Source organism: Vanacampus margaritifer, chromosome 13 (genome assembly GCF_051991255.1).
Source record: "Vanacampus margaritifer isolate UIUO_Vmar chromosome 13, RoL_Vmar_1.0, whole genome shotgun sequence".
Classification (NCBI taxonomy): domain Eukaryota; kingdom Metazoa; phylum Chordata; class Actinopteri; order Syngnathiformes; family Syngnathidae; genus Vanacampus; species Vanacampus margaritifer.
The window spans coordinates 21,261,352-21,288,740 of record NC_135444.1 but is presented as its reverse complement, the minus strand read 5'-3'; the positions used below and the strand labels follow the sequence as shown (position 1 = coordinate 21,288,740).

Below are 27,389 nucleotides of genomic sequence, written 5' to 3'. Positions count from 1 at the left end.
TTTTATGTTGTGTTTTCTGTAAAGTGCTTTGTGACAGCTAAGGAAGAAGTTTGAAAGCGCTATATAAATAAAGATGACGACTTGACTTGCAAAGTAAAAGAAATAAGTGTTATATGACTTATAAAATATTTTACAAATTGGGAAATCTGAGTGATTATACATTTTAATTGTTTTTGTTAAAACATTTCAGTGTAAATAAAATATTGAAAAACTCAAAATAGCATTCTTAAATCTTGTTGGGAGAAAACTGTAGGGTAGTTTTTTGAGAAATTTTGAGTTGCCGTCTTGCTGTGATTGCACTAAAAACTGGAAAGTGAGGAAGACAAGACTGAAAAGACACAGGATAAGCTGAGTTCCCATTTTCGGGGAAGCAAAACTCACGTGAAAGGTGCGCCTGACGCCCAGGGCGAGGCCCTCGGTCTTCACCTTCCACACGAGTGCCCCCGGGGAGTTGAGGACCAGCACAAGAGGCTTCTGGTGGCGCAGCAGAGACTGGATGGGCTTCAGGTGCAGCTCCACCTGCAGAACGCCACACACAAAATCGGCTCATCACGCATTGCGATTTGCATTGATTTGTGCTGATAAAGTGTGATTTGCGTTGTTTGCTTTTGTTTGACTTTGTTTACCAGCATGTTTGTTCCCGCCACGGCGGCTTTCATGTTTTATTTAGTTTTTTTTGATCCTCAAAGGCGTTTTTCACAGTCTGCTTGTAAGACGAGAAAAACAAAAGGCCATCATCACAAGTGGCTTTTGCGCAACTTCTACTCCATGTGGTGGCCAGACTTTTATGTCTGCTGATACTTAGACTACAATTGCCATTGTGACTATGACTACCCACTACTGCTGCTATTACTACTAACTCTACTACAATTTGTACTACAACTTCTACTATTACTACTACAAGAGAAGTTGTCCCCTCTGGAACAAACCTCCTAGCCACGAGATCAGAAGTTGTAATCTGGGCAACCGTTTCTCAGCTTTGAACCTCTGCTTCCTCGTTTGTGTTCCCACGCTAATCAAATCAATCCAATTAGTGTGCGTAAATCACATAAATCGAGGCTGAAGGTTGCACATCATTCCCGTCCGAAATATTTCGAGAAAGCATTTCAAGCAATATACTTTTGACCTTCCATGTACGAAATATCCGACATTTGTTTTCATTTACTTCTCTGACAGGTACTTTGAGTCACGTGACCACAGAAAACGATGTACTGTAATCAAAGCCTAATTATCAGCACAAAAAGCCCCTCGAAATAATCAGTAAAAGTTCCATTGAGGGAAAATAAACATCACAACTATCTTTAAAGCAAACGGAGACAGGCTCCAAACAAACAAGATAAGAGACTTGATGCTTTGTGTGTGTACATATTTTGAAGACTCCCAACCCTCCCTCCCTCCCTCCCTCTCTGTTTGCCCACTGCCGACGGTGGAAAAACCCTCTCATTGGTCCTCGGAGAGCACCGACAAAAGCAAACAACAAGCGTTAAGATAGCATCGCCAAGCAAGAGAGAGCAGATGAAAAGTTTTTGGGGGCGCAGACAGAAAAAAAAAGCAGAGATGTGAATCACCTGAATGACATCAACAAAAGAGCTGAGAGGAGCCATTGTGTGTTGCAAGTGGAGCTACAAATGACCGCAGAGTGCCAGGAGGAGGCCCACTTGATCGCATCACACGCTAATGGCAGCTAACACGCACAAAAACAAAAACGCTACCTTTTGTTGACGCCTGACAAGCACATACTGTATGTGGGGGCAGCTAACCGGTTAGCGTAGGGTCAGTCACTGGTCAAACTAGGGATGTGCAATTCATCGACATTCAATTACAATTTCAATTATTACACTCCACGATTACAAAATTGGCATAATTGTAAACAAAAGTAAAAGATTATTAATACTAATTTGGAGTTGTTTAAAAGTATATATTAGCACTTTTTTTTAAATTTTATTTTAAAACAACCAATTTAATAAAAATCTTGTTTGGTCCAAAAGAACCTTGCATAATTATAGTGTTTCAACGAAGTATATTTGTCTTAATATTTTTTTACATTTAAACATTTCCTTGTTTTGCGCCACAGAACAAATGATCGTCCTAATTGTGATTTCAATTAATACCAAATTAATCATGATTTATATTTTTTTCATAATCGAGCAGCCCTAGGTCAAACATCACAAGAAAAAAAAACAAAGTCATTTGTTCACAAAAAGTAACAGAATGTGGACGTTTGTTTACAAGTGACAAGCATTTGGCTGCTAACCAACTAGCCCAAGAAGCGAACAAAGCAGTCAAATATCACAAACCGATTCAGACTCAAATGCAGCCCACGAGTCACGCTGAAAACGCAAATGCAAACGTCCCTTTTTCGCAAAAAGTTGTTACATAACAGCTGAGAGGCAAAAACAGGACCTAGCAATGCTTTCATATGCTATACTTTTAATTATGTGAAGCACACTGAGTTACCTCGTTTATGAAATGTGCTATAAAAAAAAAAGCTGCTTTGCCTTGCCAATTACAAAATCGTATAACCTCAAATCAAAATCATTTGTTCACAAAACGTTGAACAGAAACTAAACATGGTCAACGGCTGGGGAGCATCTGCCATCGGCACTATCACGAGATCCAAGTTCCCGCCCACAGAGGCTGCAGCCGCCTGATTGGTTGCATTGGCGTAAATGAGCGGGGGACTTTGAGGGTGCGTCCGGGGTCGCGTCTAGACCGATCGCGTTACGCAAATTGAAATTCCTCACGGGGGGGGGACGACAGCTGTGAGCCGGATAATCAGCTCGCTCCGCATCCCGCCAGTGGCGCTGGCATGTTGTGAACACAATTCACACCACTTTCGCACTGAGACCTTGCAGAATTGCAAAGGCTGTAGTAGCCTCTTTCACACACGCGTCGTGTAAAATGCGCTCACTTTTGTTTGTGACACACAAAAGCTAACATGAAGCTAATGCACATAGTCACTTTGCTCTTCTATGTCAAACATCACAAAAAGTTGGATTCAAATGCTGCACGGCATCCACAGAAAATACAAATGGAAGTCATTTGTTAGCAAAACGTGTACATGAAGCGCTCTACCTTTTGTTTACATATTACAAGCATTAGGCAACTAGCATGAAAAGCTAACACAATGCTAATCTACAGAACATCATTATTTGTGCTTCTTGTTGTCAAATTACAAAAAGATGTACTAAAGCTTCCACACAAGATCCAAATGAAAACCATTTGTTTACAAAAAGAATAAAATACCCACAAACAGACCTGTCTAAGCATAATAAGTTGTCATCGGAAATAACAAAATAATGGGGCTTAACATTGCTGTGTCATTGGGCTAGAAAAACTTGAAAAAAAAAAAACACAATACACATGAAGCACTCAACATGTCAGATAGCTAGTAAAGCTAACCTTAAACTATGTGTCTTGTTGTTGAATTTCGAAAAAAAAAAAAAAAACATACATTGTGTTGCCAAGACAAAGTTTCCAATTTTTCTCCATATACTGGTTCAAAGTTCTATCAAGGTAAAGCAAGGCACAACCGAACAAAACAAAACAATAACACAACTTAAAAAGCATTCTTTGTTTACAAGTGACAAGCATTGCAACTAACCAGTTAGCAGTCAGCCAACAAGAGTGATGTAAAACACTACCTTTTGTTTACAAGTGGACCGTAAACACACCACATCAGTCACACGTGATCCAAATGAAAGTTCCTTGTTTACAAAAAGTTGGTCAATGAGAGGCCAAAAGGAATGGGTTACAAAAACAGGAAGTACAATACTTATGTCGGAGTATATGAGATTTTCTGACTCCATTTCCAGTAAAAGTGTCATACATGTTTGTAAAAACAGGAATTTCACGACTTATTGTTGTGGTGACGGCGGCACACATGCTGCAGCAGACTGTAAACTGCCAGCGGGAAAAGGGAGTTTCCCGCTATCGACAACTCTAATTGAGTGTCTGATGATGGAGTGGGGGTGGGGGGTGGGGGGGATCAAAACACACTTTAATTAGTCACCAGAGGACAACCGAAGGGAGGCGGAAAAAATAAGATGGGAGAAATGTCAAGCGGCTTTTGATCCACGAAGAGGAGATGCCACCCCCAAAATGTTTAGAATTGCCTCTGTTAATAGTTTCAAGCGAAAACATACCCCAAAGTATGATCCCAAAACACTTCATTAGCATTTCAAACTCAATTTTTAGCACAACCCTTGAAAATGAATGGATTAAAGATGATTTCGTTTGGGAATAAAAATGCAGAAGTGAAAGGATGCTAGCTTAGTGAAACCCACATATTCGCGGTTTGGCACCCGCAAATTCACCTCATGGCTGATTATTAATTTTTTAAAAATGTATTTCATTTCATGCAAAACTGAACGGGTTAATGAAATTTCAATTCATTTCAATGGAAAAAAATATCCATCTTTACTTGGGCATTTATCGTACCTCACGTTAGCAATTAGCTGTTAGCAGTGGACCTTTCCCTGTACCTAGCTACTTGTCCATAAAAATGGCGGCTAGAAGAAGCAGGGCGTTTTGGTGATATCTTGTGGTTTTTCAGCAAATAGATTTTGTTATTTTCTTGAGAGAAACTCACAAACAGGTGAGTTCGCATATCGGAGAGGGTTCACTCTATTTAGTCTACTGCAAAAACACAACAACAAAATTGTCTACGGCAGCCGACTACCCGTCTTGTCTGTCTGGATCTTGGTTCTTTCCGGGTGGCTGAGGGTGCAAGAGGGGTGTTATCGCGTCCCCGCCCACATTCTTGATGCTAACCTGCTGCCTGATGCTAATCAGCACGCTCAGCTGCAAATGCAAACAAACAGCGGCGGGAAAACGTGTCAAATTGTACATGCTGTAAGTCACAAACACCTTCAAATGGCTTTAAAATATGGATGCATCCAGATTCAAATCAGAGTCCTTTGCTCACAAAAAGCCACTGCAACGGAACCAAAAAAAAAAGTTGGAATAGAACACAGATTGATGCTTATATGAATCACAAAATAGCCAAATAGCCTTACCAAAACACATTATTATAGCGTTAAACATAACTGCTCACAACTGTTACCCAACAACCAAATAAATGTCATTTCACAAAAAGCTACTGGCTGGCAGATCTGTCAAGCAAATGGCAATGAAGCAAATAACAAAACAACATTCTACCAAAATAAAAGTGATGATAGCGCTAAGCACGGATAGACAGAAACATCACATATCAATAGTCGATGGGACCTTTGGTCACAAAAAGCTGCACAATAACGACACACAGGAGTGTCATCAAGCCAAAAATAACAAAAAGAAAAAGAAGGAAGCAAGGAGCAACCTACCAAAATAAAATGGGTAACAGTGCCTAACCTGAGCATAACTGATGTTTACACTCATAAGACCTTTTGATCACAAACAGCTTCTCAATATGATCGGCTGTGAGTCGTAACAAGCCGACTAAACAAAAAGAAAGGAATGAAATAGCAACCTACCAAAATAAAACGGAGAATAATCCTAAATTGCTTAACACCAATCACTAAACAGTCTAATCAAAGCCCCTATGTTCACAAAAGGCTGTAGTGGACTGGAAGTAGTAACCCACCAAAATAAAAGCTCATCAGACCCTCCACAGATGCTCACAACATTTACCAAGATCCAAATTCAAATCCACTGGCCATCAATCTCCAACCAATGAACCACTCAAAGCATCTAGACAAAAGTACTGTAAGTGGACACCACCACAGTTTCCTAAGGCCAATTTTGCCTCAAATTTAGTGAAATTTGAGATGTTTTATGAGCGTTTGAGTTGAATGGTAATTGGAGGAAACGGTCAAGTCCGACTCAGCCCCAGCGGTGACCGGTCGGTGGCTTTAGCGGTCCTTCCCAATCTGGCACGCGCTCTCCTCAGACCCGGCCAAAACCAGCTTCTGCTACTTTGATCGCAGACAAATGTGAAAAACACCCGACGGGCACAGAAAATAGAAGAGATTTTATTCCAGCCAGTCACTGCTGCGGAGCCTATAAAAGGATCAAAAATAGTCAATAAAAAGTCTGCAAACAAAAAGAACCTTTAGCGGTAGCGTTGCACAACTGTCTGGTCAACCGCCCACTCGCAGACAATGTATGAAAATAACAAAAAGGAATGTTTTTAGTCGTGAATGTGCTCAATCAATTCTATGTGTGTCATTTTTGGAATGCAAAAAAAATGTTTGTTGACAAATTGTGGGTAACTTTAAAGGCTGTGTCAAGTAGGATGAGCTAACACAGCAGCTAAAGGATGCTACGAGCAAGATAAATTCAATTTAGCCCTAATCGAGTTTTCAAAAATGTGAATATGAGGCTTAGTACAGTATATTATATAGTATAGTATATGGTGTAGCTAGAGTACTATAAACTGTAAGCACACTCAATTTGCTATTCTGATCAAATTGGATTTTTCATGTTTTGGACTATGACGTGTTTTTGAGTGTATAGAGGTCCAAAACTGCCGAAATTCTAAATAAATAAATGACAAAATAAATAACTAACTAACTGACTAAAAGTTAAAAAAAATATAATTCAAAAATTAAATACAAATGTATTTATTCATATATATATATATATATATATATATATATATATATATATATATATATATATATAAATTTTGAATTTTTATTTTCACTTTTAGTCATTTACAGTAGTTATTTATTTATTTCACTATCAAAGTGATTCATAATCCCTTTCAGTCATTCTTTTATTTATTTATTTTGAATTTTGGCAGCGTTGGTCCATACTGCCAAGACGAGATATTCAAATGAGGGGGCGGTCCGGAGCGTGTCTTGGGTTGGACCCCGCGTTGCAAAAGTCTCGCTGGCTTGCATTGGAGGACTCCAGCAATCTTGTATATATTATATATATTTTGTTGTTTTTATTTCCATTTATATTTATTTTGGGGATTTAATTTTCAAATGACATTTTTTTTTATATCCGTTTTTATTTTCACTTTTAGTCATTTATTTATTCATTTAGTTATTTATCTATTTGGAAATTTGGCAGTTTTGGTCATCCATAATGTTGCAGTCACATAACAAATGAAACGACTGACAGGACTGGATCAAATGCATTGCAACATGATGTCGTTTGTGGAGGTTGTGAGCAGGTCAGAGCGCAGTTAGCGCACGTCACCCCTCGTTGAACGCTGAGCACATTTCCAACGCGAGGCCGGTGTTGTTCTTGGGCCGTGGGGAGCGGAGCAGTAAATCCAGCAGCTGGGGTGTCGCCTCTCACCTAATGAGCGGCGCCGGGCCAGCTGCCAGTCACGTGCGTTTGGGTCGGTTCCAGCTGTGCGTTTTTTTCAACGTCAAGTCGACTGCCGCCGCGGAAAAACTATTGACGGCCGTCACGTCTTTGCTGAGAGGCCGCACACGTCGCAGCTGAAGTTTGCGTGTGTGGCGTGTGTTTGCAAATTCCCATCTGCATTCTGTCGCACGCGCGCTGCGGTTTTTAGTGTTTCGGAGGCCCGGACGAGGTTTTTTCTTCGAACGGGCCAGGCCTCGGCCGCAAGCACCTCGAGGACATCTCGAAGCCGCCGCCAGACACCGCTTCCTCAGACGAATGGACGTAATCACCGAGTGAAGATGGATAGAGCTGAAGAGGATAAAGTCAGCCGCACACTCAATGTCGCCTCCTCGAAAATGTTCTTCCTTTTTCACTGCTCATCACCTATGCAATTTTCGTTTTTATTTCAGGTGCGAATACAACTAAATACAGGAGTACTTTGGTCATAACCAAGCTTTCAACTTAATTTACTTGTAGAATGAAACCAAATATATTCACAGTTGGGTTCAGTTTTTAGAATCTACCCACCATTAAAAACTTCACCATGTCGATGATGTCACGTCAATAATTTACTTACTAGTAATGCTATTGATGAGCCTCATGTGAAGGTCGTTTGTTTGTTTGTGCTACATAATTTACTACCCAAGCACATATTTTATAAGCACAACCACATATTTTGATTGGGACTTTTTTTTCTTCTGGCCACTGGATTATTTGTTTAATCTTATTTATTGATTTTTTTTTTTAATTAATTTTATTGTGTGCTCTATGCAAAATGAGTTTTCTGAGTAAATTGAAAAAAAATGCCATTAATCTCATTCAATTTTAAGGAAATTTGCTGTAGTTTGTAATAAAAAAAAAGATCTGTCATTGTTTTTTGGGAAATTTTATGTATCATAAGTACTAATGTATTGACACTTGGTATCGGTATTGGTGAGTACTGAAGATTTGAGTATCAGTATCGGTACCAGCCTAAAAAAAAAGTGGTAGTGAACATCCCTACTAAAAATAATGAGTGAATTCAAATGTTGGTAGCATAAGTTTAAGTGAAGAAGCATACAACTTAAAAGTTAAATACAGCTGAGCTGTTCTAGTTAAATAATTTAAGCATTGAGAGCCCGGATTGACGATGGAAAGTAACTCTTCCAATAGGCTCGCTTCAACATGCAGCTGGACGCTCGTTTTTGGGATTCTTATCTGAGGACCTGAATGTTGTATGGATTTCTTTGGGGATAGGAGGAGCTTTTTCACCTATTGCTATTCTCTTGTTGGGCTGGTGGATCCCCGAGGTCTCCCAGAATGTTGCTTTTGGACGTTTTGAACGGTTCCATCTGCTTCAAACTTACCTCGAGTGCGAGGGTCAGCCGACTATCATTTGCTGGGGATTGTACGGTTCAGTCTAGTTTTGCTGCATGGACTTACGGCATGCCAAAAGAAACGAGAGGGGAAGAGACCAATTACTGTTCTTGATTCCGCCCAAATCTGACACCTCTCAGGAACGCAGAAGTGAGGAGGCGCCTGGCAAACTTTGTGACATTCCCGCTCGAGTCCATTACCTCCTCTGTTACCTTCACATGCCAGTTTTTATATTTACAGTGGTGGATCACGTTTCACGTGATAATCACACTGTCAGCCCATCAACTCATCAATCTGACACAACTCGAGACTGGTAGACACGACAGTTTTGGATTGCGGACCCCACACAAGCTGCTAACTCCACCACCTGTCTTTTGTTAGCATATTGTTGAAAACAAAGAAAAACAGTTGGTAACACCTAGCAAGACAGCATTTCGAGAACAGAAAGGATCTCATCGCGAAGCAAAAATATGATGTGGTGGGTTAGCTTCCACTGCTAGTCGTTTAGTAGCTAAATACCGACTGGCAGATTGCTAACGATCTTCGATCATGACTGTGATCGGGTAAAATTTCAAATGAGCGTTGAGTAAATGTTGCCATGCTAAGATCTAGTATAGCCTACTACCAAAAAGTAAAGTTATGCTGCTGTGTTAGCATTCCCTGCTAGCTGGTTGATCGCATGCTAACATTTTTTAAGCTATCATTTAGCCAAATAACAAACTACATCTCTCCATGTAGTTGGGGACCTTTTGAAAAACTCTATATTTTCAAACATGATAAGATGCTAACATGCTAATAGTTGGTATAGTAAGCTGAAGCAAAACAGCAACCTTAATCTTTGTTGTAGAAAGTAGAAAATGAGAGTATTATTTGATGTTAACATGCTAGTATTGCATGCATGCATTTACTTGGTTTTGTAGCATGTGATTAAAAATGGAACTGACAACTAAACAACAACTGGTAGCTGCGAAAAAACAAAGTAAAAAAAAAAAAAAGCGACTACATAACACACATCCCAAAGAATACGTAATCAGCTGACCTCTGCGACGGCACTGCCGGGTCTGTGGGCGGGCGCGGCGCCTCGCAGGTTCACCACGTGGACTTCTTGGGGGAGGCCGCCCGTTCCCCGGCTGGCGCAGCCCGACAGGGCCGTGAAGCTCTTACTCATGGCCTGCACGGGGTGGCCCAAGCCAACTGGCAGCAACTCGCACGGGCTGCGAAACAACGGGCCTGCGACGGGGGAAAACAAACTAATTAAGTTTACAGCAAGCAGCGTTGTAAATGAAGCAAATAGTGTGGTCAAGTGAAAAAACAGAATAATAAGCCAGGCATATTTTCTCTTCCAAACAATGTAGCGTCACCCAGTCTGACCATTTCAGTTGCAATAAACACACACATTTGCCAATCACGCTCTCCAACTGCTTTATTTGGTCATATTTTCCCTTGAGGCGAGCCAGACGTTCTCATCATCGCACCTGAGCTTTGAGCACCACCTGTTACCTTGGAGACCTGACAAGCACCGCGGAATGAGTTCACACACAAATGGGAAAAAGGAAAATGTAGAGAACAAAATAAAATTCATAAACAAGTGACAAATAAGGGTGGGGGAAAAAAAGCCCCAAATGTACATATGGCCATTTTAGCCAATCAAGTCAGTCTTGGAAAAAGCACAATGACAAAAAGATATATTGTTTATACATATAAAGTGAACTTAATCCACACCATCCATTTGAATCTAACTTACATGGGTTGATCAATGTTAAAACAATAGAATAAAAGTAAAACAAGAAAAATGACAACTTCAAAAATGATTACACATATGCACTGCTGCAAGACACTATCCAAATAAGAAATGCAATTATTTACGTATTCAGTGCAGCATGTGAGGCGGGAGTCACAATAACTCATGTTGACTCTTGCATGACATGACGCTTCCTCCCGTTTGGCCACAAAGGTGCCTCAGCGTCTCTACGTGACCCACTTAGACGCATACAAAACATCAAGTTGGACGCTGGGAAGCACAGAAATGCAATCTTGAGGTTTTGGAGGGAGGCAACAAACAAATGTTTCCTTTCGAGAAGGTCTGTGGTCGGGTGGGAGACATGTTTGATTTTATATATATATATATATTTTTTTTTTTCTGTGGGGGGGGGATTTTCGCTTGCCTTACCAAAAACACGCCAAGGTTGCAACATTTGGAAATTATTTGAGGCTAGCTTTCAATGTTAAATTCTCCCAGCGTGAGCCAGCATGTGCTTCAGTACACTCACTGGCTTTTTTTTTTTTTTTAACCCCTCCTTATCCTCCCTTTATTGTTTTCTCTTTCCGTGCCGTCAACTATTCTTCTTCTATTATTACGCCGAGTTAAATGCTGGGGGAGTATATTTGTGTCAAAACTCTCAACTCGATCAACTGCTATGCTAATGCGATTTGGAATATTCAATTTTTTTAAGATCAATGAAAAATACTTTTAAAAAGTCCAGAGATAAGTTAAATGCTATCTTATTTTGAAAAACCTGGGGAAAATCACATTTAAAGGCCACATCCATCAATCTATCCATTTTGGGGGGGGGGGGGGGGCTGAAGAGGTACACACTGAACTGGTTGCCAGCCAATCGCAGTAAAGACCACATCCTCTTTGAGAAAAAAAAAAAATCCAGGTTGATATATAACAAACACGCCACAGACAGGAAGTTTCAGACCAACAAACAAACAAACAGACCCAACAACCCTTCACATCAAACCTTCTTGGGGGAGGTAATTAAAGGTCAAGGCGTCAAATTGACACTTTGGGGCTGAAAGTAAAACGTTTGGAGGAAGCAGACATTCATTTGTCAACTTTCAATCTTTGTCAGTGTGCTGGCACTTTTTCTTCATACTAAAAAAAAAAAAAAATCCTTATTACTTTCCATTAATAACATTCATTGTTTGTTATTTTTTTGTTATGTCCTGCCAAGACCTGAGTATGCCAACTTGATCTTAGCATAAAAATAGCAGCACAGTGGTAGCAGCATGTTAGTTACATCTTCTTTGAAGCATTGTACGAGTCATAATATTTTAACATTATCAATCTGGGAAGTAAATTGCTTTTATTCATTTTTCATGTTCTCTGCTCATCTGAGCACTCAATTTGGTTGTTGTTTCCTTTCTTTTCTTTGGTCCTTTCTCGGGTTTCCTGACGGCCTCGCGACTCTGGTCGTGTTATGGGATTTTAAATTTTTTTTTTAATAGGTTTTAGGTGAACTAATGAATGCAAAAAAATAAATAAAATACAAAATATATATATATATATATATCTAAAAAAAAAAAAAAAAAAAAAGGAGAGCAATGATGATGACATGTCAAATCGGTAAAATTACCGAATTAACAATACTGAGCTCTCCAGAAAAAAATAAAAATAAAAAAAATAATTTGGTTGTTGAAGAATGAAAAGTTTCCTCGTATGTGAAATTTAACGAGCTAAACTGAAAGTCGACTTCAAGTATTTGCACTCTCTGCAGCACACACACGCACGCACACACACACAGACTCCAAAAGCAGCATTATTAGGATTATTATGTATAGCAAAATATGATAATGATATCCTTTTGTTGTTGTACATTCAGGATCAAGCGTTTGTTCGGCCATGATCACAGGAAGTGGCTGCTTGAGACCCTAATTAGGGCACATAGCACACTTCAATAGCCCGTGGTGGGGTGTTTAGGAGGCCTGCTCTATCAGCATAACCATAAAAAAAAATGTCTGGATTTAATAAGTGTATTTTAAGGGACCCAACAATAATTAAAAATAATTTATGGGGTAACAAAAAGATTAAAGTAGTAGAAAAGTCATCGTAGCATAGCACTAAGGTTGTAATGGCAGCATAGTGGCAGCACAGTGATTGCATAGTGGGTCAAATAGTTCATAGCTAGATAAAGGTCAAAATGTTTGGGGTGTACTGATGATATTTCTCTGACTCTGTCACAAACACGAGCTAAGTGACAAGCGCGAGGACTTAGGAGGGACTCCAAACACTGCTCCCTACAGGGGTGGCGCCCGGCCAAGATTTGGAAACCGGAAGTGATGTCAGCTGGTGTGTGCCAGTTTGGGACGAGCCAGATATTCCCACAAAGCCATTTCCCAAGATAAACAAACACACACGCACGCACGCACGCGCGCACGTACACACGCGCACAAAAGACTCCACCCCCACTCCCTCCGTGCATGCAAAAACTTGCCTTGAACTCGTGAGTCCTGATTGTGTTGCTTCAATATTACCAAGTGGAGAATAGTGCCATAGAAATGGTAACATAATAGTGTCATAGTGAAGTACAGTCAAAGCATTAAAACTTCTTAAAGGTATACACTAGTACAGTATATCATATCTGTGTAGTACCAGTATATGCCTAAACTTGAGGATTTAAGGTTTTTTTCATGAATGAAAAGAATGTTTACTAGTAGTGGACGTTAAGGCCCAAAAGCACAGGTCCAAATCCGTAATAAGGCCGCTTTAATTACAGTGGATATGAATTATTATTGCAAACATCAATAGATCTCCTCCCTGTTTCCCCGCTAAGGATTAAAATGATCCTCTGGCCTCCTTTTCTGCTGCACGGCGGGGGCGCCGTTCCCACGCAAAATGCAACATCTCCTGTCCACTTTCCTGCCACAGGGGGGCCATTTTAAAAAAAAATATGTATTTTCTTAACCACCACACAATCACCAGCGGATCTCGCTAGCCCCTGCCCACTCACCCTTGAACCCCAAGCCGCTACTCCAGGAAGCCAGCAAAGCCCTTTTATAAGGGGGTAAAAGGAGGTTCACGTCGCCGAGAGGATTTATCTTCCGTAAAATAAACTTCAGACACGAGAAATGGAAGCCGGGAGGGGATGAAGAGTGTCGGGCAGAAGTGCACTCTTGTTCGGTGAGGGAACTTTTAAATTCTGCCATCAAAAAGTTACACATTATAACACGCATGAATAGGACTGATGCGTTGAGTACTTAAGAAATGAATGCATAATTGTTTACTGTATTTTTATGACTCGCTCTGGTGTATAAGAAAATGCATTGTGAAGAAGAAAAAAAAAAATCGAAGTCGCTTTTTTGGAGGAAATTTTACAAAAAAGGGGACAGAACAGTTTAGCTCGGACTTGCATGCAAAATCCCCGTTCACTAATCGTGCAGTGAACAAGTTCCGGTTAGTTTTGAAATTTCTGCTTCTAACTACGGAAACGTTTTTTTTTTTTTAATTTAGTTTAAAATGGTTGTTAACAGTTGGAATTATGCCACAAAAACCATCAATGGTCTTGGTAACACTGGATTTATAGCCACTTTTTCTATATATAACACTTTTTTTTTTTTTTTTTTTAAAGAAAGTGTGACATAAATGTGTCTTATTTTTAGAACGAAGACGTTAACAGTTTGAGTTATGAGTTGAGTTATTAAGCTATAAAAACACGAATGACTTTTCTTATTGCTTTGGCTTCATCTGAAGAGACTGGGAGAGGCTGTTTACATGCATTTACGGCATGCTAATGCTAGCATCTGTTATCTAGTTGGAAATATGGTAGAATGTCGTCTTTTGGGAGGATATTTGGGAGGACAGACAATTTTCTTACGCCCTGTTCGGGCGTCCGGGAATTTTATAAATTCATGAAAATGTCCGGTGGGCATTGCGTGACTAATAGGAGGTGAAGTACACTGTGTAACTGCGACTGGTATTACAATTTCAAGGCCGGGATAAGTGTCCTCTTTTATTTGGAAATGGGAATATGGTCACCCTAAAATATGGGCCCTTCCACCTAATCGCTAGCCAATGTACTGTAGCTACAGCTAGCAAGCCTTCTGGGTGCAGACACTTTTTTGTTGTATTTGAGCAATGACAAAGTCGACCCCGGCTTTTTTTCTCTTGCGGGATGACGGCATCGGTGTTGCTAATAAGCTAACGTCAGTTGCCACATAACAAAGTGTGTCATGTTCACGTTGGGCATCGATTGCTTTCTTGGCGCGTCAATCAAAAGTGAGCCTGACCGCTTTGTTTTGGTGACGCTACAAAAAACATCATCAGTCATCGCAGATGGTGAGAGGCGTTTTTCTCCTGCTTTCCTCCTTTTTCTTCTTAAGCCGCTGACAGAAAGGGTGATTCACACCGCGGAGGAGGAAAACTACTAATTCTATGCTGCCCTTGTCATCTTGACTAAACAAGTAAGTTAACCAACGCGCACAGAATACAAACATCAACTTTCAGCAGTGAAAAATCAAAGGGAACCTTTACCTTTTCAAAAATATTAAGGCTATGCTACCCTATCATCTTGTTGACAGATTTTTAGTTAGCAAAGCACAGAAAATACTAATAATCCCCTTTACTGACAAAACACAATAGATTTATGTTTTGAAAACTACTATTACCAAAATGAACAAAAAACTAACAAACTTTTAGCGGGAAAAGCATGATTAAAAAAAAACTCCGCTATGCTAACTTTGTAATCATGTTAGTGTAAACAAACGCGATGCTAACTTTGTAATCATGTTAGTGTAAACAAACAGTTTGCCAAAAGAGACAATAAGCGTGCACAAGGATTTCATGATTTAAAAACAGCTGAAACCTTTACTTTTATAAATGTACTAATGCTATGCTAACCCAGCAATTTATATAACTACTAAAGCTATGCTACCCTTGTAATCTTGTCGGCGTATACATGCAGCTATCGAAACAAAGACGACACAAGTTATTGCTTTTAGTGAGAAAATACATTGGAAACTACTAATGCTAGGCTACCTTGCTAATCTTGCTCGCATATACACAAGTCCACGCACAAAAACAATAACATTGCAAACAAAACAAGATAAATAAAACAAAAATAAAAAAGGCAACCTATACATTACATAAAACAACTAAACCTATACTACTGTTGTAATAAACTCCCCAGCAAAGGCAATGAAATTGTCAGGGCAACACTTCCACTTGGTCCAGTGCCATCGTAAAACTTCTTAGAGTGGTCCGGAATTGGTGTTGTAAAAAAAAGTGTGAAGTCTTAGTAGGCCTCGGCGTCCGTCTTGACTAGCGCGCGCCTCCCCGCTAGTAAAGACGTGTGTGGCGTGTTTAGATTGGCACGTTTCCAACACGCCGTGCACGGGAGAAAGGGAAGAAGGGCGGGACAAAAAGTTTTCACCCGTATGTCAACAAAAGGACTGCAAGTCCCCAACTTGGACATGAACTCAACTCAACCTTATTCATTACAGAGATGTGCAAAATTGGCAAAGTGTCACAATGAAATGTCAAGTCAGCTGTTAAAGAAGTTAATAGCAAGGAGAGTAAAGACATTGGAAGGAGCTGCTTTTGTGTTAGTTTCAGACAAATTACACCTAGTTTGAAAATAAAAAGAAACAAAAAACAGAATGGCACAAAATGTCCAACAAATTCGAGCAGGCTAACAAACAAAATCCAAGTTGAGCCTCGGTCTCGGTCTGGTTTCTGATTGTAACGACTTTAATTGTGCGACCGCAAACTCACAAAGGGATCGTCCATATGGAGAAAGTGTGCTGCTTTCTTTTCTTTTTTGGAGCGCAAACAACTTTCTTTCTGTCTGATTTTTTCCCGGTGCCTGCCAAAACCACGAGTGGTTGCCGAGGCTCATCTGGAGCGGACCGCCGCGAGGCTTCAGCTTGCGCAAGCGCTGTAACCGGAGAATTGCGGCGTGGGCGGGAGAGGAGAAGAGAAGGAGGCGGCGGCGGGATGGGTCGCCACACTCGAGCGGGGTTTTTTTCTTCCAGCAGATGTTGAGGCATCGCTAGGCGCAACGCTTTGGGCTGTTTACATAGCCACGGTCAGGCCGGGCCTTTATCTTGACAGCGAGGCCCCAACACCGGCCCCATGCTGCATCGTGTCACATAACACTACAGCTTGCCTGTGGATTGTTTCTAGTCACTCTGTATCTTTCTTTTGTGCAAAGTGACAGTTATCATGACTCATGATTGGGTAGAGGAGAATTGCCGTTAACTCTTTACAGGGGACCAAACAGTCAACCAACAACAAAAATCTCGACAATAACATCTTCTATGCAGCCCCACTAGTTAAAATAATAAAATAAATATGGTATTCTGGTTTATATTGCGTAACAAAATCCAGCCGTTTTTATCCATCTCAGGGGGCGGCCATTTTGCCACTTGCTGTCAACTAAAGATGACATCAATGTTGGTCAGGCCACAGGTAACAACCAATCACAGAAAACAGGTGAGCTATGATTAGTCGTTGCCTGGGCCCTGAGCAACTGTGATGTCATCTTCAGTCGACAGCAAGTGGCAAAATGGCCGCCCTCTGGAATGGAGAAATATGGCTGGCATAATATTAATCTAATCAGAATGTCATGTTTATACTCGTGAGGTCACATATAACATATTATTGTCACGAAAATTGGACTTCCCCTTTAACTGTCATGGATGTTTACCTTCATCAACCGGGGGGAAAAAAAAGTAGTTTCTTGCCACCGACAAATATGTTCTTTGGGTAAGAGGGTCTCGCCCAGCTAGTTTGTGAAATCCAGGTTTGTAAGCCACTATAATGACGGACTGTAGATGTCAGCGTTGCGTCACTTTGCTCGATTACGGGGGAGCGAAAAGCCAACATGTCGGAAGCCTGACATGTTCAGGCAACTCTAACTAGCAATTATTTTGAATAATCGATTAATCTGTCCATTATTGTTTAGGTTAATTGATGAATTGGTTTGAAACAAACTTTTTACTGCCCATCCTTTTATTCAAAAACAGGACATTATTTCCAAATTGACTCCGCATAAAATGTACAAACAGAACTGATTATGACTCAGTTACTGGCAAAATGGTGATCATTGTTTTCCAAAATAAAAGCAGATGTTTGCAAATGTCTCATTTAAAGATAATCAATCTGCTTTCATGGAGGATTACAAAAATCTTAGACATAATATTCTGTTGGTCTTGAACAAACAGTTGGCAGTAAAGAGTTAATAACATGAGGTACACATGGCAAGCATGCTTTTTTTTTTTGGACCCTATGGATGATTTCTAGTTGTTGCGTTTATTTCTGTCGTAAAAAGGTGGCAAGAGGTGTCATGAATCACAGGACACGTCCACTACGCCAACACAGCTCTTCTACTTGCGCATCAACTGAACGGCCGCTATCTTGTTCCCGGCCTTCCTCTTAAGAGCTCGCTTACGCAAATCTGCGCACCTCCACTGACTCACACCCCCTTTCCTCTCTCACTCTCACTCTCGCTCTCTCAGTCTGTGGTTCCAGTAAGCAGGCGTACAAATAAGTGGAGTCAGAGTCGGTAATGGGAGACAGCTGTTGGCGATTGTGAGCTTTCCATTGTGTTTCTCAACATCGTGAAGAAGAAGGAAAAAAAAATGCAATCACGAGAGGGAGTGGGACCTCAGCGTGATAGTAAAGAGGACAAGAAGACAACTTCAAACTTCATTTTCTGCTCATCAGAAATCAATCCAATCAAAATCAATAACTAAATTACAATAAATGAAAAAAAAAAAAAAAGACTGAAAAATCAGTCTATGAATTTTTTTTTATTCAAAATGCTACCATCACGCTAGTAATGCGAGCGCTCACCACTAAGTCACTTAGCTAGCTAAGCTAACTTGGCACAGGGAGGTTGAGGAGGTGAAGTAGATCTTATTTTTATCTTTAGTGCTAGCAAGTTTAGCCAATTAAGCTAATAGCTAAATTAACAAGTAAGAAAGCAAAACCAACAGGCGCACTGTATGTTTATTCACCCGTTTAAAAAAAAAGAAAAGAGCTCCTTAACATTGTTTGTCTCTGTGGTTGACTTGCTACGTTACCTTAGCATCATGATAAACTAATCTGTAACTTAACCTAAAGGAGTTCCTCCCTCTGCAGCAGTTGTAAGTGCGCGCTTTGTCGTTCGTGTGCTCTTGTCACGTGACGATGATGATATCATTAAAAACACAACTCGTAAAAAAGACCACAAGGCACTTTTTATGTTTTATTTGGAGATAAAATCTCTAAGAGGATATTTTTTTTTCTTCTACTTGGAGCCAAGAATTGTTACTCTGAAAAGACACACTGCCAAGCTCTTGCGTCTCTGAAGGTCAGAACATCATTGAAAACCTGGTTTCTATTGCTAAAATGATTACAAATGTACTTTTGATGACTGCTGAATGCGTCTGTGGATTAGTTCTACTCATGTTGTGGTCATTTCCATTTCTGTTTATGAATTCCAAGCAGAAGGAGTGACAACATTTAATCAATGACACGAAAATGCCTAGATTTTCTTTGAGTGTGGATTATTTTGCGTTGCCGTTTTGACTTTTATTGTGGAAGATGGTGGTTATTATGTTTTGTTTTTCCTGATAACAGAAGATGGTCTACTCTTTCTTTTGGTAGGTTCTGTAATTACATTGCCACACAACACAATATTCTGTGGGACTTGGAAGAAAGAAAAAAAAAAAAAAAATCACTGAAAATGCTCAGCTCCATTTCAATACCGATTCAGGCCAAGTCGCTCCGGCTTGTAAATCTGGCGGCTCTCCCGCACGACTTCATTTCCCCGCAAAGCTGGAAGTCTGGCCAAGAGTTCACAATATATCCATCAGCAAAGAGCCGTGCCGTGGCAGAGAGGTGCTCCGCAGTGAGAGTTATGGGACGGCGGATTGCGTTACTCCAAGAGAAGGGCTTTGTTATGTAAGGCGGCCAGCGGGCAGATGGGAAATGCTTGCACGGATGCGGCACGCGGTCCAACGAGACGCCAAATTGCCGTGTTGAAAGCAGATGAAACGGTGCGAGTGGACAGTGATGGACAAAATTGATTTATTTCGAGATATTTGCCTTTGAAATACACAGAAATTAGATGGAAAAAATAAAAAAAATATTAGATAGAAAATAAATTAAACAAAATAATAAAAAAAATATTAGACAAAAATAATAAAATATTACCTAGAACAGGGGTGGCCATGTTCGGCCCTCGAAAGCCCCTTATCCAGTCTGTCTCCCTCCTTCATCGCAGCCGAATCTAATGATCAGCTCATGGGCAAGCTTTGCAGAAGCCTGACAACGATCCTGATCATGAATCAGGTGTGTTAGTGGAGAGAAACATGGAAACCAGGCTGTATAGTGGCTCTCGAGGACCGAACTTGGCCACCCCTGACCTAGAAAATACTAAATCCTCCCAGTGCTTTTTGTCGAGTATTTGGTGAATTTGTTAAATAATTTATTTTAGTAATTTCGTAATTCATTCAACAATTTTGACTTTTTGAAATATATTTTTGAATATTTTATATTTTTACAACAAAATAAAAATGTTCAAAAATGAAACAAAAACACATTAGACAAAGACAGACAAAAAATTTGATGAAAAATGTAAAAGAGTAACAGACAAAAAAGAAAAAGAAAAATATGATTGAAGATAATAATAATATAATAATAATAGTCCATTAATATTTGTAAAAATATAGGAGTAAAATTACAAAAATATTAGCGATAACTTTAAAAAAAAATATATGTTGAAATACTAAAATTGTGAACAAAGCTTCGTTTCTGACGTACTGATGTATCGCCGATATGTCAAACAGTTGTGGTATAACGGCAGCTACTGCCGAGGAGGACTTATTCGATTTCAGATTTTCCCCCCATAAGTATCTGCAGCTGGTATCGACAGCCTCCATGAGTACCTAATACCAATACCTGGTATTGGTACCCACTCAGCAAAAATATATAGAAATCTTTGATTATTTTAATTTTTAATTAATTAAAAAGACCAAATGAATAAATATATATTAGGAACAAATTGTATACAATTGTTGGAAAAAATATATTTTAAATATTTGAAAAAAATACACAAATAATAAGAAAAACATCCAAAGTATTTTGGGCAAAACAGCTGGATAACATTACTCCGGGAGATGTCTTGTTACAGAAGGTACCCAGAGGCTAGATGGCAATTCTTTGCACAGATGCGGCACGCTGGCAAGCGGTTGCACTGGAAGCCGAATCTCCACGTTGTAAGGACGGGCAGGAGGTATGAAGACATTTTGAATTCATTAACTCCTCCCAAGGCATTTCTTTTAGCTTCTGAAAATGTGCACTTTGCAGGAAAACAACTTCCCCCCCCCCCCCCCCCCCCCCCGGACGTTGGTAAACAGCGCTTCCTCAGTGACGACGTGCAACAATGCATGCGGTGTTCCGGGGAAGCAAATGCATACGGAGCTGCATTGTGTTTTAGATCCTGGCTTTGTGCACTTATTGTTTTTCCACCTTGGCACTGAAAGTTTCGATCCTAATGGACTTCTTTAGTCGTTCTTGGCATTTAATGAGTTAACTGATCGCGACGGTTGATTTGAATTACAAGCATGGTTGAATTAAACTCGCAAGTCAAGGCCCTTCCCATGTCAGCGGTAAACTGCCGAGCCCTTCATCCCTACTGGAGCCTTTGGCCTCCAGAGACAAAGACGTCTTGTGATTACGTCGAGGCGTGATGAAGAAGCTCCATAATAAGGTCGAGGTGACGGCAGATGGACGGCGCGCAGCACAGATCCTCTCATTCAAGCAGAAAAAAAGCTTCTCTTTGTACAGCCAAGGTCACGACGCGCGCATTCCTCAAAGCCACTGAGTGCGGTTTGGGTCCGGGCCCCGGATGACATCATCATTCCCAGCCTTTTATTAATGGCCACTGGGAGAGTACTGTACTGCGCTGGACATGGCTCGCATTCATCTTTGTCCAGCGGTCGACCGTCTTTGTCTTATCGGGAGGTCGTAAATCACAGGCTGGCACGCCGGATCCAGCTGACTGTGTTCCTCAAGCCTGCCGTGTCAGCAATTTCTTCCTTGTAAATCCCCTTTTTACTCAACTGACAAATACTGTACACTATCTACAAAGGCGTGCCGGGAGAAAGTGTGGGAAATCCCAGAGATTGATGTAATCATTCCAAATGTCAAACAAAGGCATTGATATGTTGCGCTTTGTTTTTGCTTTTCACTCTCTCACACATAGAAAACAACACCGACATATTTTAAATGTATTATTGTCAAACAATCCCTACAATACAAACCTTCATGTTTCTAAAGTTTCCGTCCAAACATGACAACATTTAATAGACAAATAGCAGAGAGGTAGCTGCTTGGCCGAGTAGTCATTTGTGGTGGTTATTAACTAATTTGCTCCCAAAAATGTATAAATGTGTTTTATTTGAAATATTACCATGCTCCCAAAGACATATTTATACGTTTTTATGTTGTTGTTTTTTATGCTAGAGCATACAAAAGGCGTTGGTTGATGCAGCCTCTGAACTGAAGAGAACACTTGAAGAATGGTAGTTAACGACCAGCAGGTGGCAGCAGAGTATAAGAGATCAACCAGGGCCATGCTGCAACAAGCTGTTTTTGCCAGTGTTTTAACAGATTTGTGAATAATGATTAAATGTAGCTATATTATAATGCTAATTGCTACAAGCAGACAGAAATATACTTTTTTTTCCTGATGAAAGAAAAGACTCTAATCTTTCTTTTGGTAGGTTCCATGTTTTTATAGCAATAAAACTGAATATTCTGTGGACCTTGCAAAATCAGTTAAAATCCAGTAAAACAGCCGGGAGCAAAGGGGGTTGTTTCAGTGAAAATGGATGATAGTAAATGAGTTAACCTTTTGGACAAGCTCAAAAATCTATTTGCGACAAACCACATCAAGTAATACATCAAGTTAAAGCTCTTTGTGAGGGATTTTCACACTTGTAACTGTGGTACTAATATCCGCTCATATGATGAGGAAATAACAAAAAAAGGCTTTATTTCAACCCTGAAAATAACCAATTTAATAAGTGCTTAGTAAGCTCGCAAATCTCCACCAAACCACATTCAGTCATACCACAAATTAACAGCTTTCCTCATGTGTAATTACTTTGTCAATATGTTGCTACATAATGGTATGATGACCAAAAAAATTAACTTTTCATGCACAGAAATGTCACCAATCTGCACCGCTTACCCAACTCACAAATCAGCACCAAGACTACAAAGGCATCCTGACCCAAAAAACTCAAAAAGCTCACCATTAGCACACAATTACTTGACATTGACGTACCTGCAGATGCCAAGCTGCACGCTGCAAGAAGCAACAAGGCGAGGGCGCATCTCCTGGCCATTGTTCCGAGTTGGCAGCCTCCAATATTCGGACAATATTTGGAAGTGGACGGAAAAGCCTCTTTTTCCGTCTTTCCCCTTTACAGGAAGTCAGCGCTGCAAACAAAAGAAGAGAAAGTCAAGCAGTGCTAAGAGGGAAGGAGTGTGTGTGGGGGGGGGGGGGGGTTGTTTGGTTTAACGCGCCCCCCCCCCCCCCCCCCCCCGCAGGAGACCAGGGAAGCGCTAGATTGGCGAGCTGGGGATTAATCCGGGGAGGTTAATTGGGGGTCGTGCACACTTCAAAAGCAGGGGGAACATGCCACGAGGTATTAAACACATTTTTGCTGAGGAGAGGCTTCAAACGCTCAACTCCGTGACAAGTTTAACACCACTCTGGTGGCGCCATACAACACGTCACGTTTTGGAAAATAACATTTTTAAACGGAAACCCACTGGAAGACTGTCATAGTTTTCAAAACAGTAACCAGCTACATGGTAATTATTAAGGTTAGGTCAACAAAATCAAAACGTTTTAGACACATTTTTGGCTTCAATTCAATGGACATTGTGCTGCTCCTTTTGGTGTGCGCAACTTGGTCACCTGGGGGGCAGCATAATACAGATTTGACTGGCTCTTCGCAGAGGATAAATAAAGGGGATATTTTGCCATGACCGGCAACCCTCCTAGCGCAATTTTGCCGTGAATCAGGCGAGAACTTAAAGTACAAATTCTGTGCCAGCAAATGGTTAAAGGTGCGGGATCCCGAGTTTGAATCCTGCTCTGTAATTTTTTTTAAAAGTACAATTTCTTGACAACAGCCTATATGTGCTGAGGATTATGGTTAAGATGGCAATGCCGTTTACAGCCTCTTCGGACCAATCGGAGCCATTCATGGCAAAATAGCGCTAGCAGGAGAGTTGCTGGTCACGGCAAAGTATCCACTGCCAATAATATTTGCCTATGAATATTATAATATAATATATAATTATAATATTTCAGCATCAGAGCTATTTCTTCTTCTATGGTGTTTTGCATTGTTTGTTAGCATTAAGTTAAACAGACTTTTGTGATAAGAAAATGAAGCTTCATGAAGCGCTTGCTATATTTTTTTTACTCCTCTCGATGTAGAGGAAATGTAATCTGTTTATTGCACTAGCCTTTAACTTGAAACCATGAGCACCATCAAGAGGAGAAAAAAAGTATTGCAAGTGGTTCATGAAGCTTCATTTTCCCATCACTATCTCAGACATACTTTAAAAAACAACAACATTTAAATCAGCCGAAGGATGGCTCATAATCTTGATCAACTCTTAAGTTGGGTCACTTGTATCTCAAGGCACAACTGTATTTTGGTTTACCGGTAAGTGAGTGCATTTTCATTTATGGGCAGACCATACCATCGAATGTAGCTCAAAAAATTCAGTAACTGCATTGATCTTGATGGATAATCCACACAAAAAGTCATTTTTCCTGGAAAGCTAATTAAGTGGACACTGGAAAAATGAGATCCTGGTAGGGCCCGGATGATTCGTTACCCAAAAATCAAGGCTCCGTCACTGCAGCTAAATAGCTGATAAATAGTTCTTGTTGTGTTTGGCAGAGGTAAATAAAGAAAACACACACATCCTTAGTCACTGAAGAACTTGCTTTACATTTTGGTGCCGCCTGGGGGGGAAGGTGGCAACAAACCCGGCGCTATCTGTCACGCAGTGAACCGCGTCAGGAAGCGGCAAAGTGCGGAGATGCGCCAAAATGCGGAGGTGCGTCAAAGTGTGGAGGCGCGGCGCGGCGCGGCTGCACAAACAGTCGCGGGACAAAAGAGGCTTTCAGCGCGCGCCAGCTGCTGAGCCTGGGAAGTCATTTTGGAGGATGATGACAAATATTACACGTTTGGAGCCCCTCGGCCGTGATTTATGTTGCCACTTGACCCTCGTGTCCGGCACTGTGGAGCTGCTGAAGGTAAACTTTGAGAGGCAGAACCATAGCAAAGGTCAAAGGCACCACCATAATGGCCAACATCAAATGTCAGTAGCAGGGTGGTGAACAAAATTGGATTTAAAAAGTACTTTATGTTTCCCAATCAGGACAAAAAGTATTAACTACTGAGCCCTGTTGAGGTCTTTTGCTAACCAAAACAGCAGCACCTACCGAGGCACGTAAACACACACCAGCTTCGTGGTAAATATGACGCATTAGAGGTGTGGGATTCATTTCCCTTTCCCACTCAGATAGAAGCCATTGAAGACAGACGTAAGGTGCAGCCGCTGCGGGTTCGTACATTGAGATAATTACGTGCGGTGACATCATCATGACGGCTCCAACTAAATTTCTTCAAAACAGTCACGTATTTTCAAGCAGACACTGACATGTAGGGGATCCTCATTACTATGCGTGTCCATCGTCTTAATGAGCCACGCCAATTACTAGTTAGCCGGTCTGTGTCGTCTCTTTTGCAGAATTCAACCGGCGAACGTCTTGCTGTGAGGCGGCAGGATTAACCGCTCACCCACAGCGTCATATTTCTAAAATGTCTTCCAGCAGTTAAGCTGTGTTTTGGGTTCGAGAGCTGCGCAGAACTCCCCGACACATCATGTGCTTTTGTTGGGGCAACACTCAAATCACCTCATGTGACTCCTCCTCACTTCCCACCACACACACATATATATGACCCCACGGCAGTTTAAAAAAAAAATCATTTAAATGTACATGAATTTTCTAAAAATAATAATTAGGGCTGTCACAAACTAATCTTTGTGGAATTGATTATTCCATCAATTACTCTAGGAAAATCATCCTACCCTTTTTTTTTTTTTTTTAACCTTTTGTAAAGACACACCTGACACCATTTAAAGTTCATCTGATTAACCCCAAAGAAAGTTCAGATGTTCTTGTAGGCTTTCTTGACATATTTTTTTGCTTTCTCGCAGAAGCGTGAAGGTTTTGTGCCAACACTGACTGCGATTTGGAACTGTTCATAATTCCCACCACCTTGTCTAAGGCCTGAGTTCCACTAAGGAAAAACAGCCCCAAAGCATTTTGAATTTTCCATTGTAGGTACGGTGTTTTTTTTGTTTTTTTTGTGATGAACAGTGTTGAGTTTAGACCAAGCATACATTTTGGAATTAGGACGAAAATGTTGAACCTCAGCTTCATTGGCGAATAAAACATTTTCTCATGTGCGCTTGGGAGATTAGTTGGTGATTGTTTAGTTCTGAATACAGTCACATTCCAATTATAAAAGGGTGTGCACACTTGTGCAACCACATTATTACAGTTATTTTTTAATTCCCCTCAATTAACTTGTACAGGTCATGGGTCAATTTAATTAATAGTAGAAAACTAATTTTAAATGATTATTTTTGGTCTCTTTTTTTTTTTTTACCTGGCATTTGTCAGGGTTGTGTAAAGTTTTATACATGCTGATCAAGATCAACTAAAAAAGTAACCTTTGTAATTGATATATGATATCCATATCTGAGGATGACGACGATGATGATGCTAATGAGTAACCATCATGAGTATTTGACACACTTGATCTAATAACAGCCAAGACAAGGATTCTATCAAACCAATCTCTCTTTAGTTGATTAGTATTATTTAAATTTATTTTAATTATTACGAAAGTATTTTTTAGACTTGGATGGATGTACATATCTTCTATTTAACGTGTTATGTTTGGGTGAGACTTGTTCATTCATGTATTCTAATTATGTTGGGTTAGTGTACTAAAATAAGTAGCCAGTGAGTTTTACAAAGCATGTCGGGCTTCCCGGATGTAAACTGCTGCGGATAATCAATAATATATAATCATAATTACTCAACTAACGAGGATGCAGATGTTGGCTGTCAAGCTTGAAAGCTCCAAAAGACACTCGCGGAACTCCATTCAAAGCACACACAAGCGTAAAATGAACTCATTTTTCGAACACTTCTTGACGTTGTTGTTTTTATGTTAAAGTGTTCACAAATAACACACAAACAAGCTACACGGTGGACATTTTGACAGAGCAACGGAGCGTACCTCCAGTCCAAGAAGCAACACGTTCGGGAAAAAGTGCTCCGAAGGCGGTTAACGGAGCTTCTCCTTCCCCCGGGGCACGACAGTCCCAACTTGGCCGCGACCGGAGCGACTTCAGTGGGATTGCGGGAGAGAGTTCCACGAAAAGCGGCGTGGAGGGGAATGAAGCTAAGTCCTCCTTCACTCCGGAGTTTTCCACACTTTTTTGCTGACTTTCCTGCAAGCTCGGATGGGCTTATCTGAGGGGGGCGCGGCTTGGAGGGCGAGGAGTCCCCCATGTTAGGGGGCGGTCGCTGGTGACGTCACGTTGTAACTTTTCGAGTCAGTTGTTGGGGAAACGCAAGTGGGGTACTTTTGTATTGCTAGTGCTAATCGTAAGAAGACAAAGGAGTGTTCAAATTCGAACAAATTAATAATTATAATTTTAGAAGTATACAACAAAAATAGAAAATGTATTTTCTTTAATCAAATCGTATTTTTCCCCCAAATAAATGTTGTACTTCATGAGAAAAAACGTAAACTTATATTTTAGTTATTCAAATCATCCCTTTTTTATTTTTTATTTTATTTTTTTTACAAAAAGTTGTATTTATTAAGATAAAAAGTTAGGGTTAATA

General features: G+C 40.4%; 1 protein-coding gene across 1 annotated transcript in view; it reads right to left on the bottom strand.

The window, feature by feature from the left end:
* Positions 1-26,991, bottom strand: part of tgfbr3 (transforming growth factor, beta receptor III) — a 48,029-nt gene extending 21,038 nt beyond the window's left edge. Inside the window, exons 1-4 of the mRNA XM_077584879.1 lie at positions 26,776-26,991; positions 22,716-22,870; positions 9,698-9,888; positions 382-519 (exon numbers count right to left, since the gene is read on the bottom strand). Of these exons, the coding sequence (XP_077441005.1) occupies positions 382-519; positions 9,698-9,888; positions 22,716-22,776 (390 nt within the window). The 5' untranslated portion in view covers positions 22,777-22,870; positions 26,776-26,991. The remainder of the gene's footprint in view (positions 1-381; positions 520-9,697; positions 9,889-22,715; positions 22,871-26,775) is intronic.
* Positions 26,992-27,389: the final 398 nt, after the last annotated feature.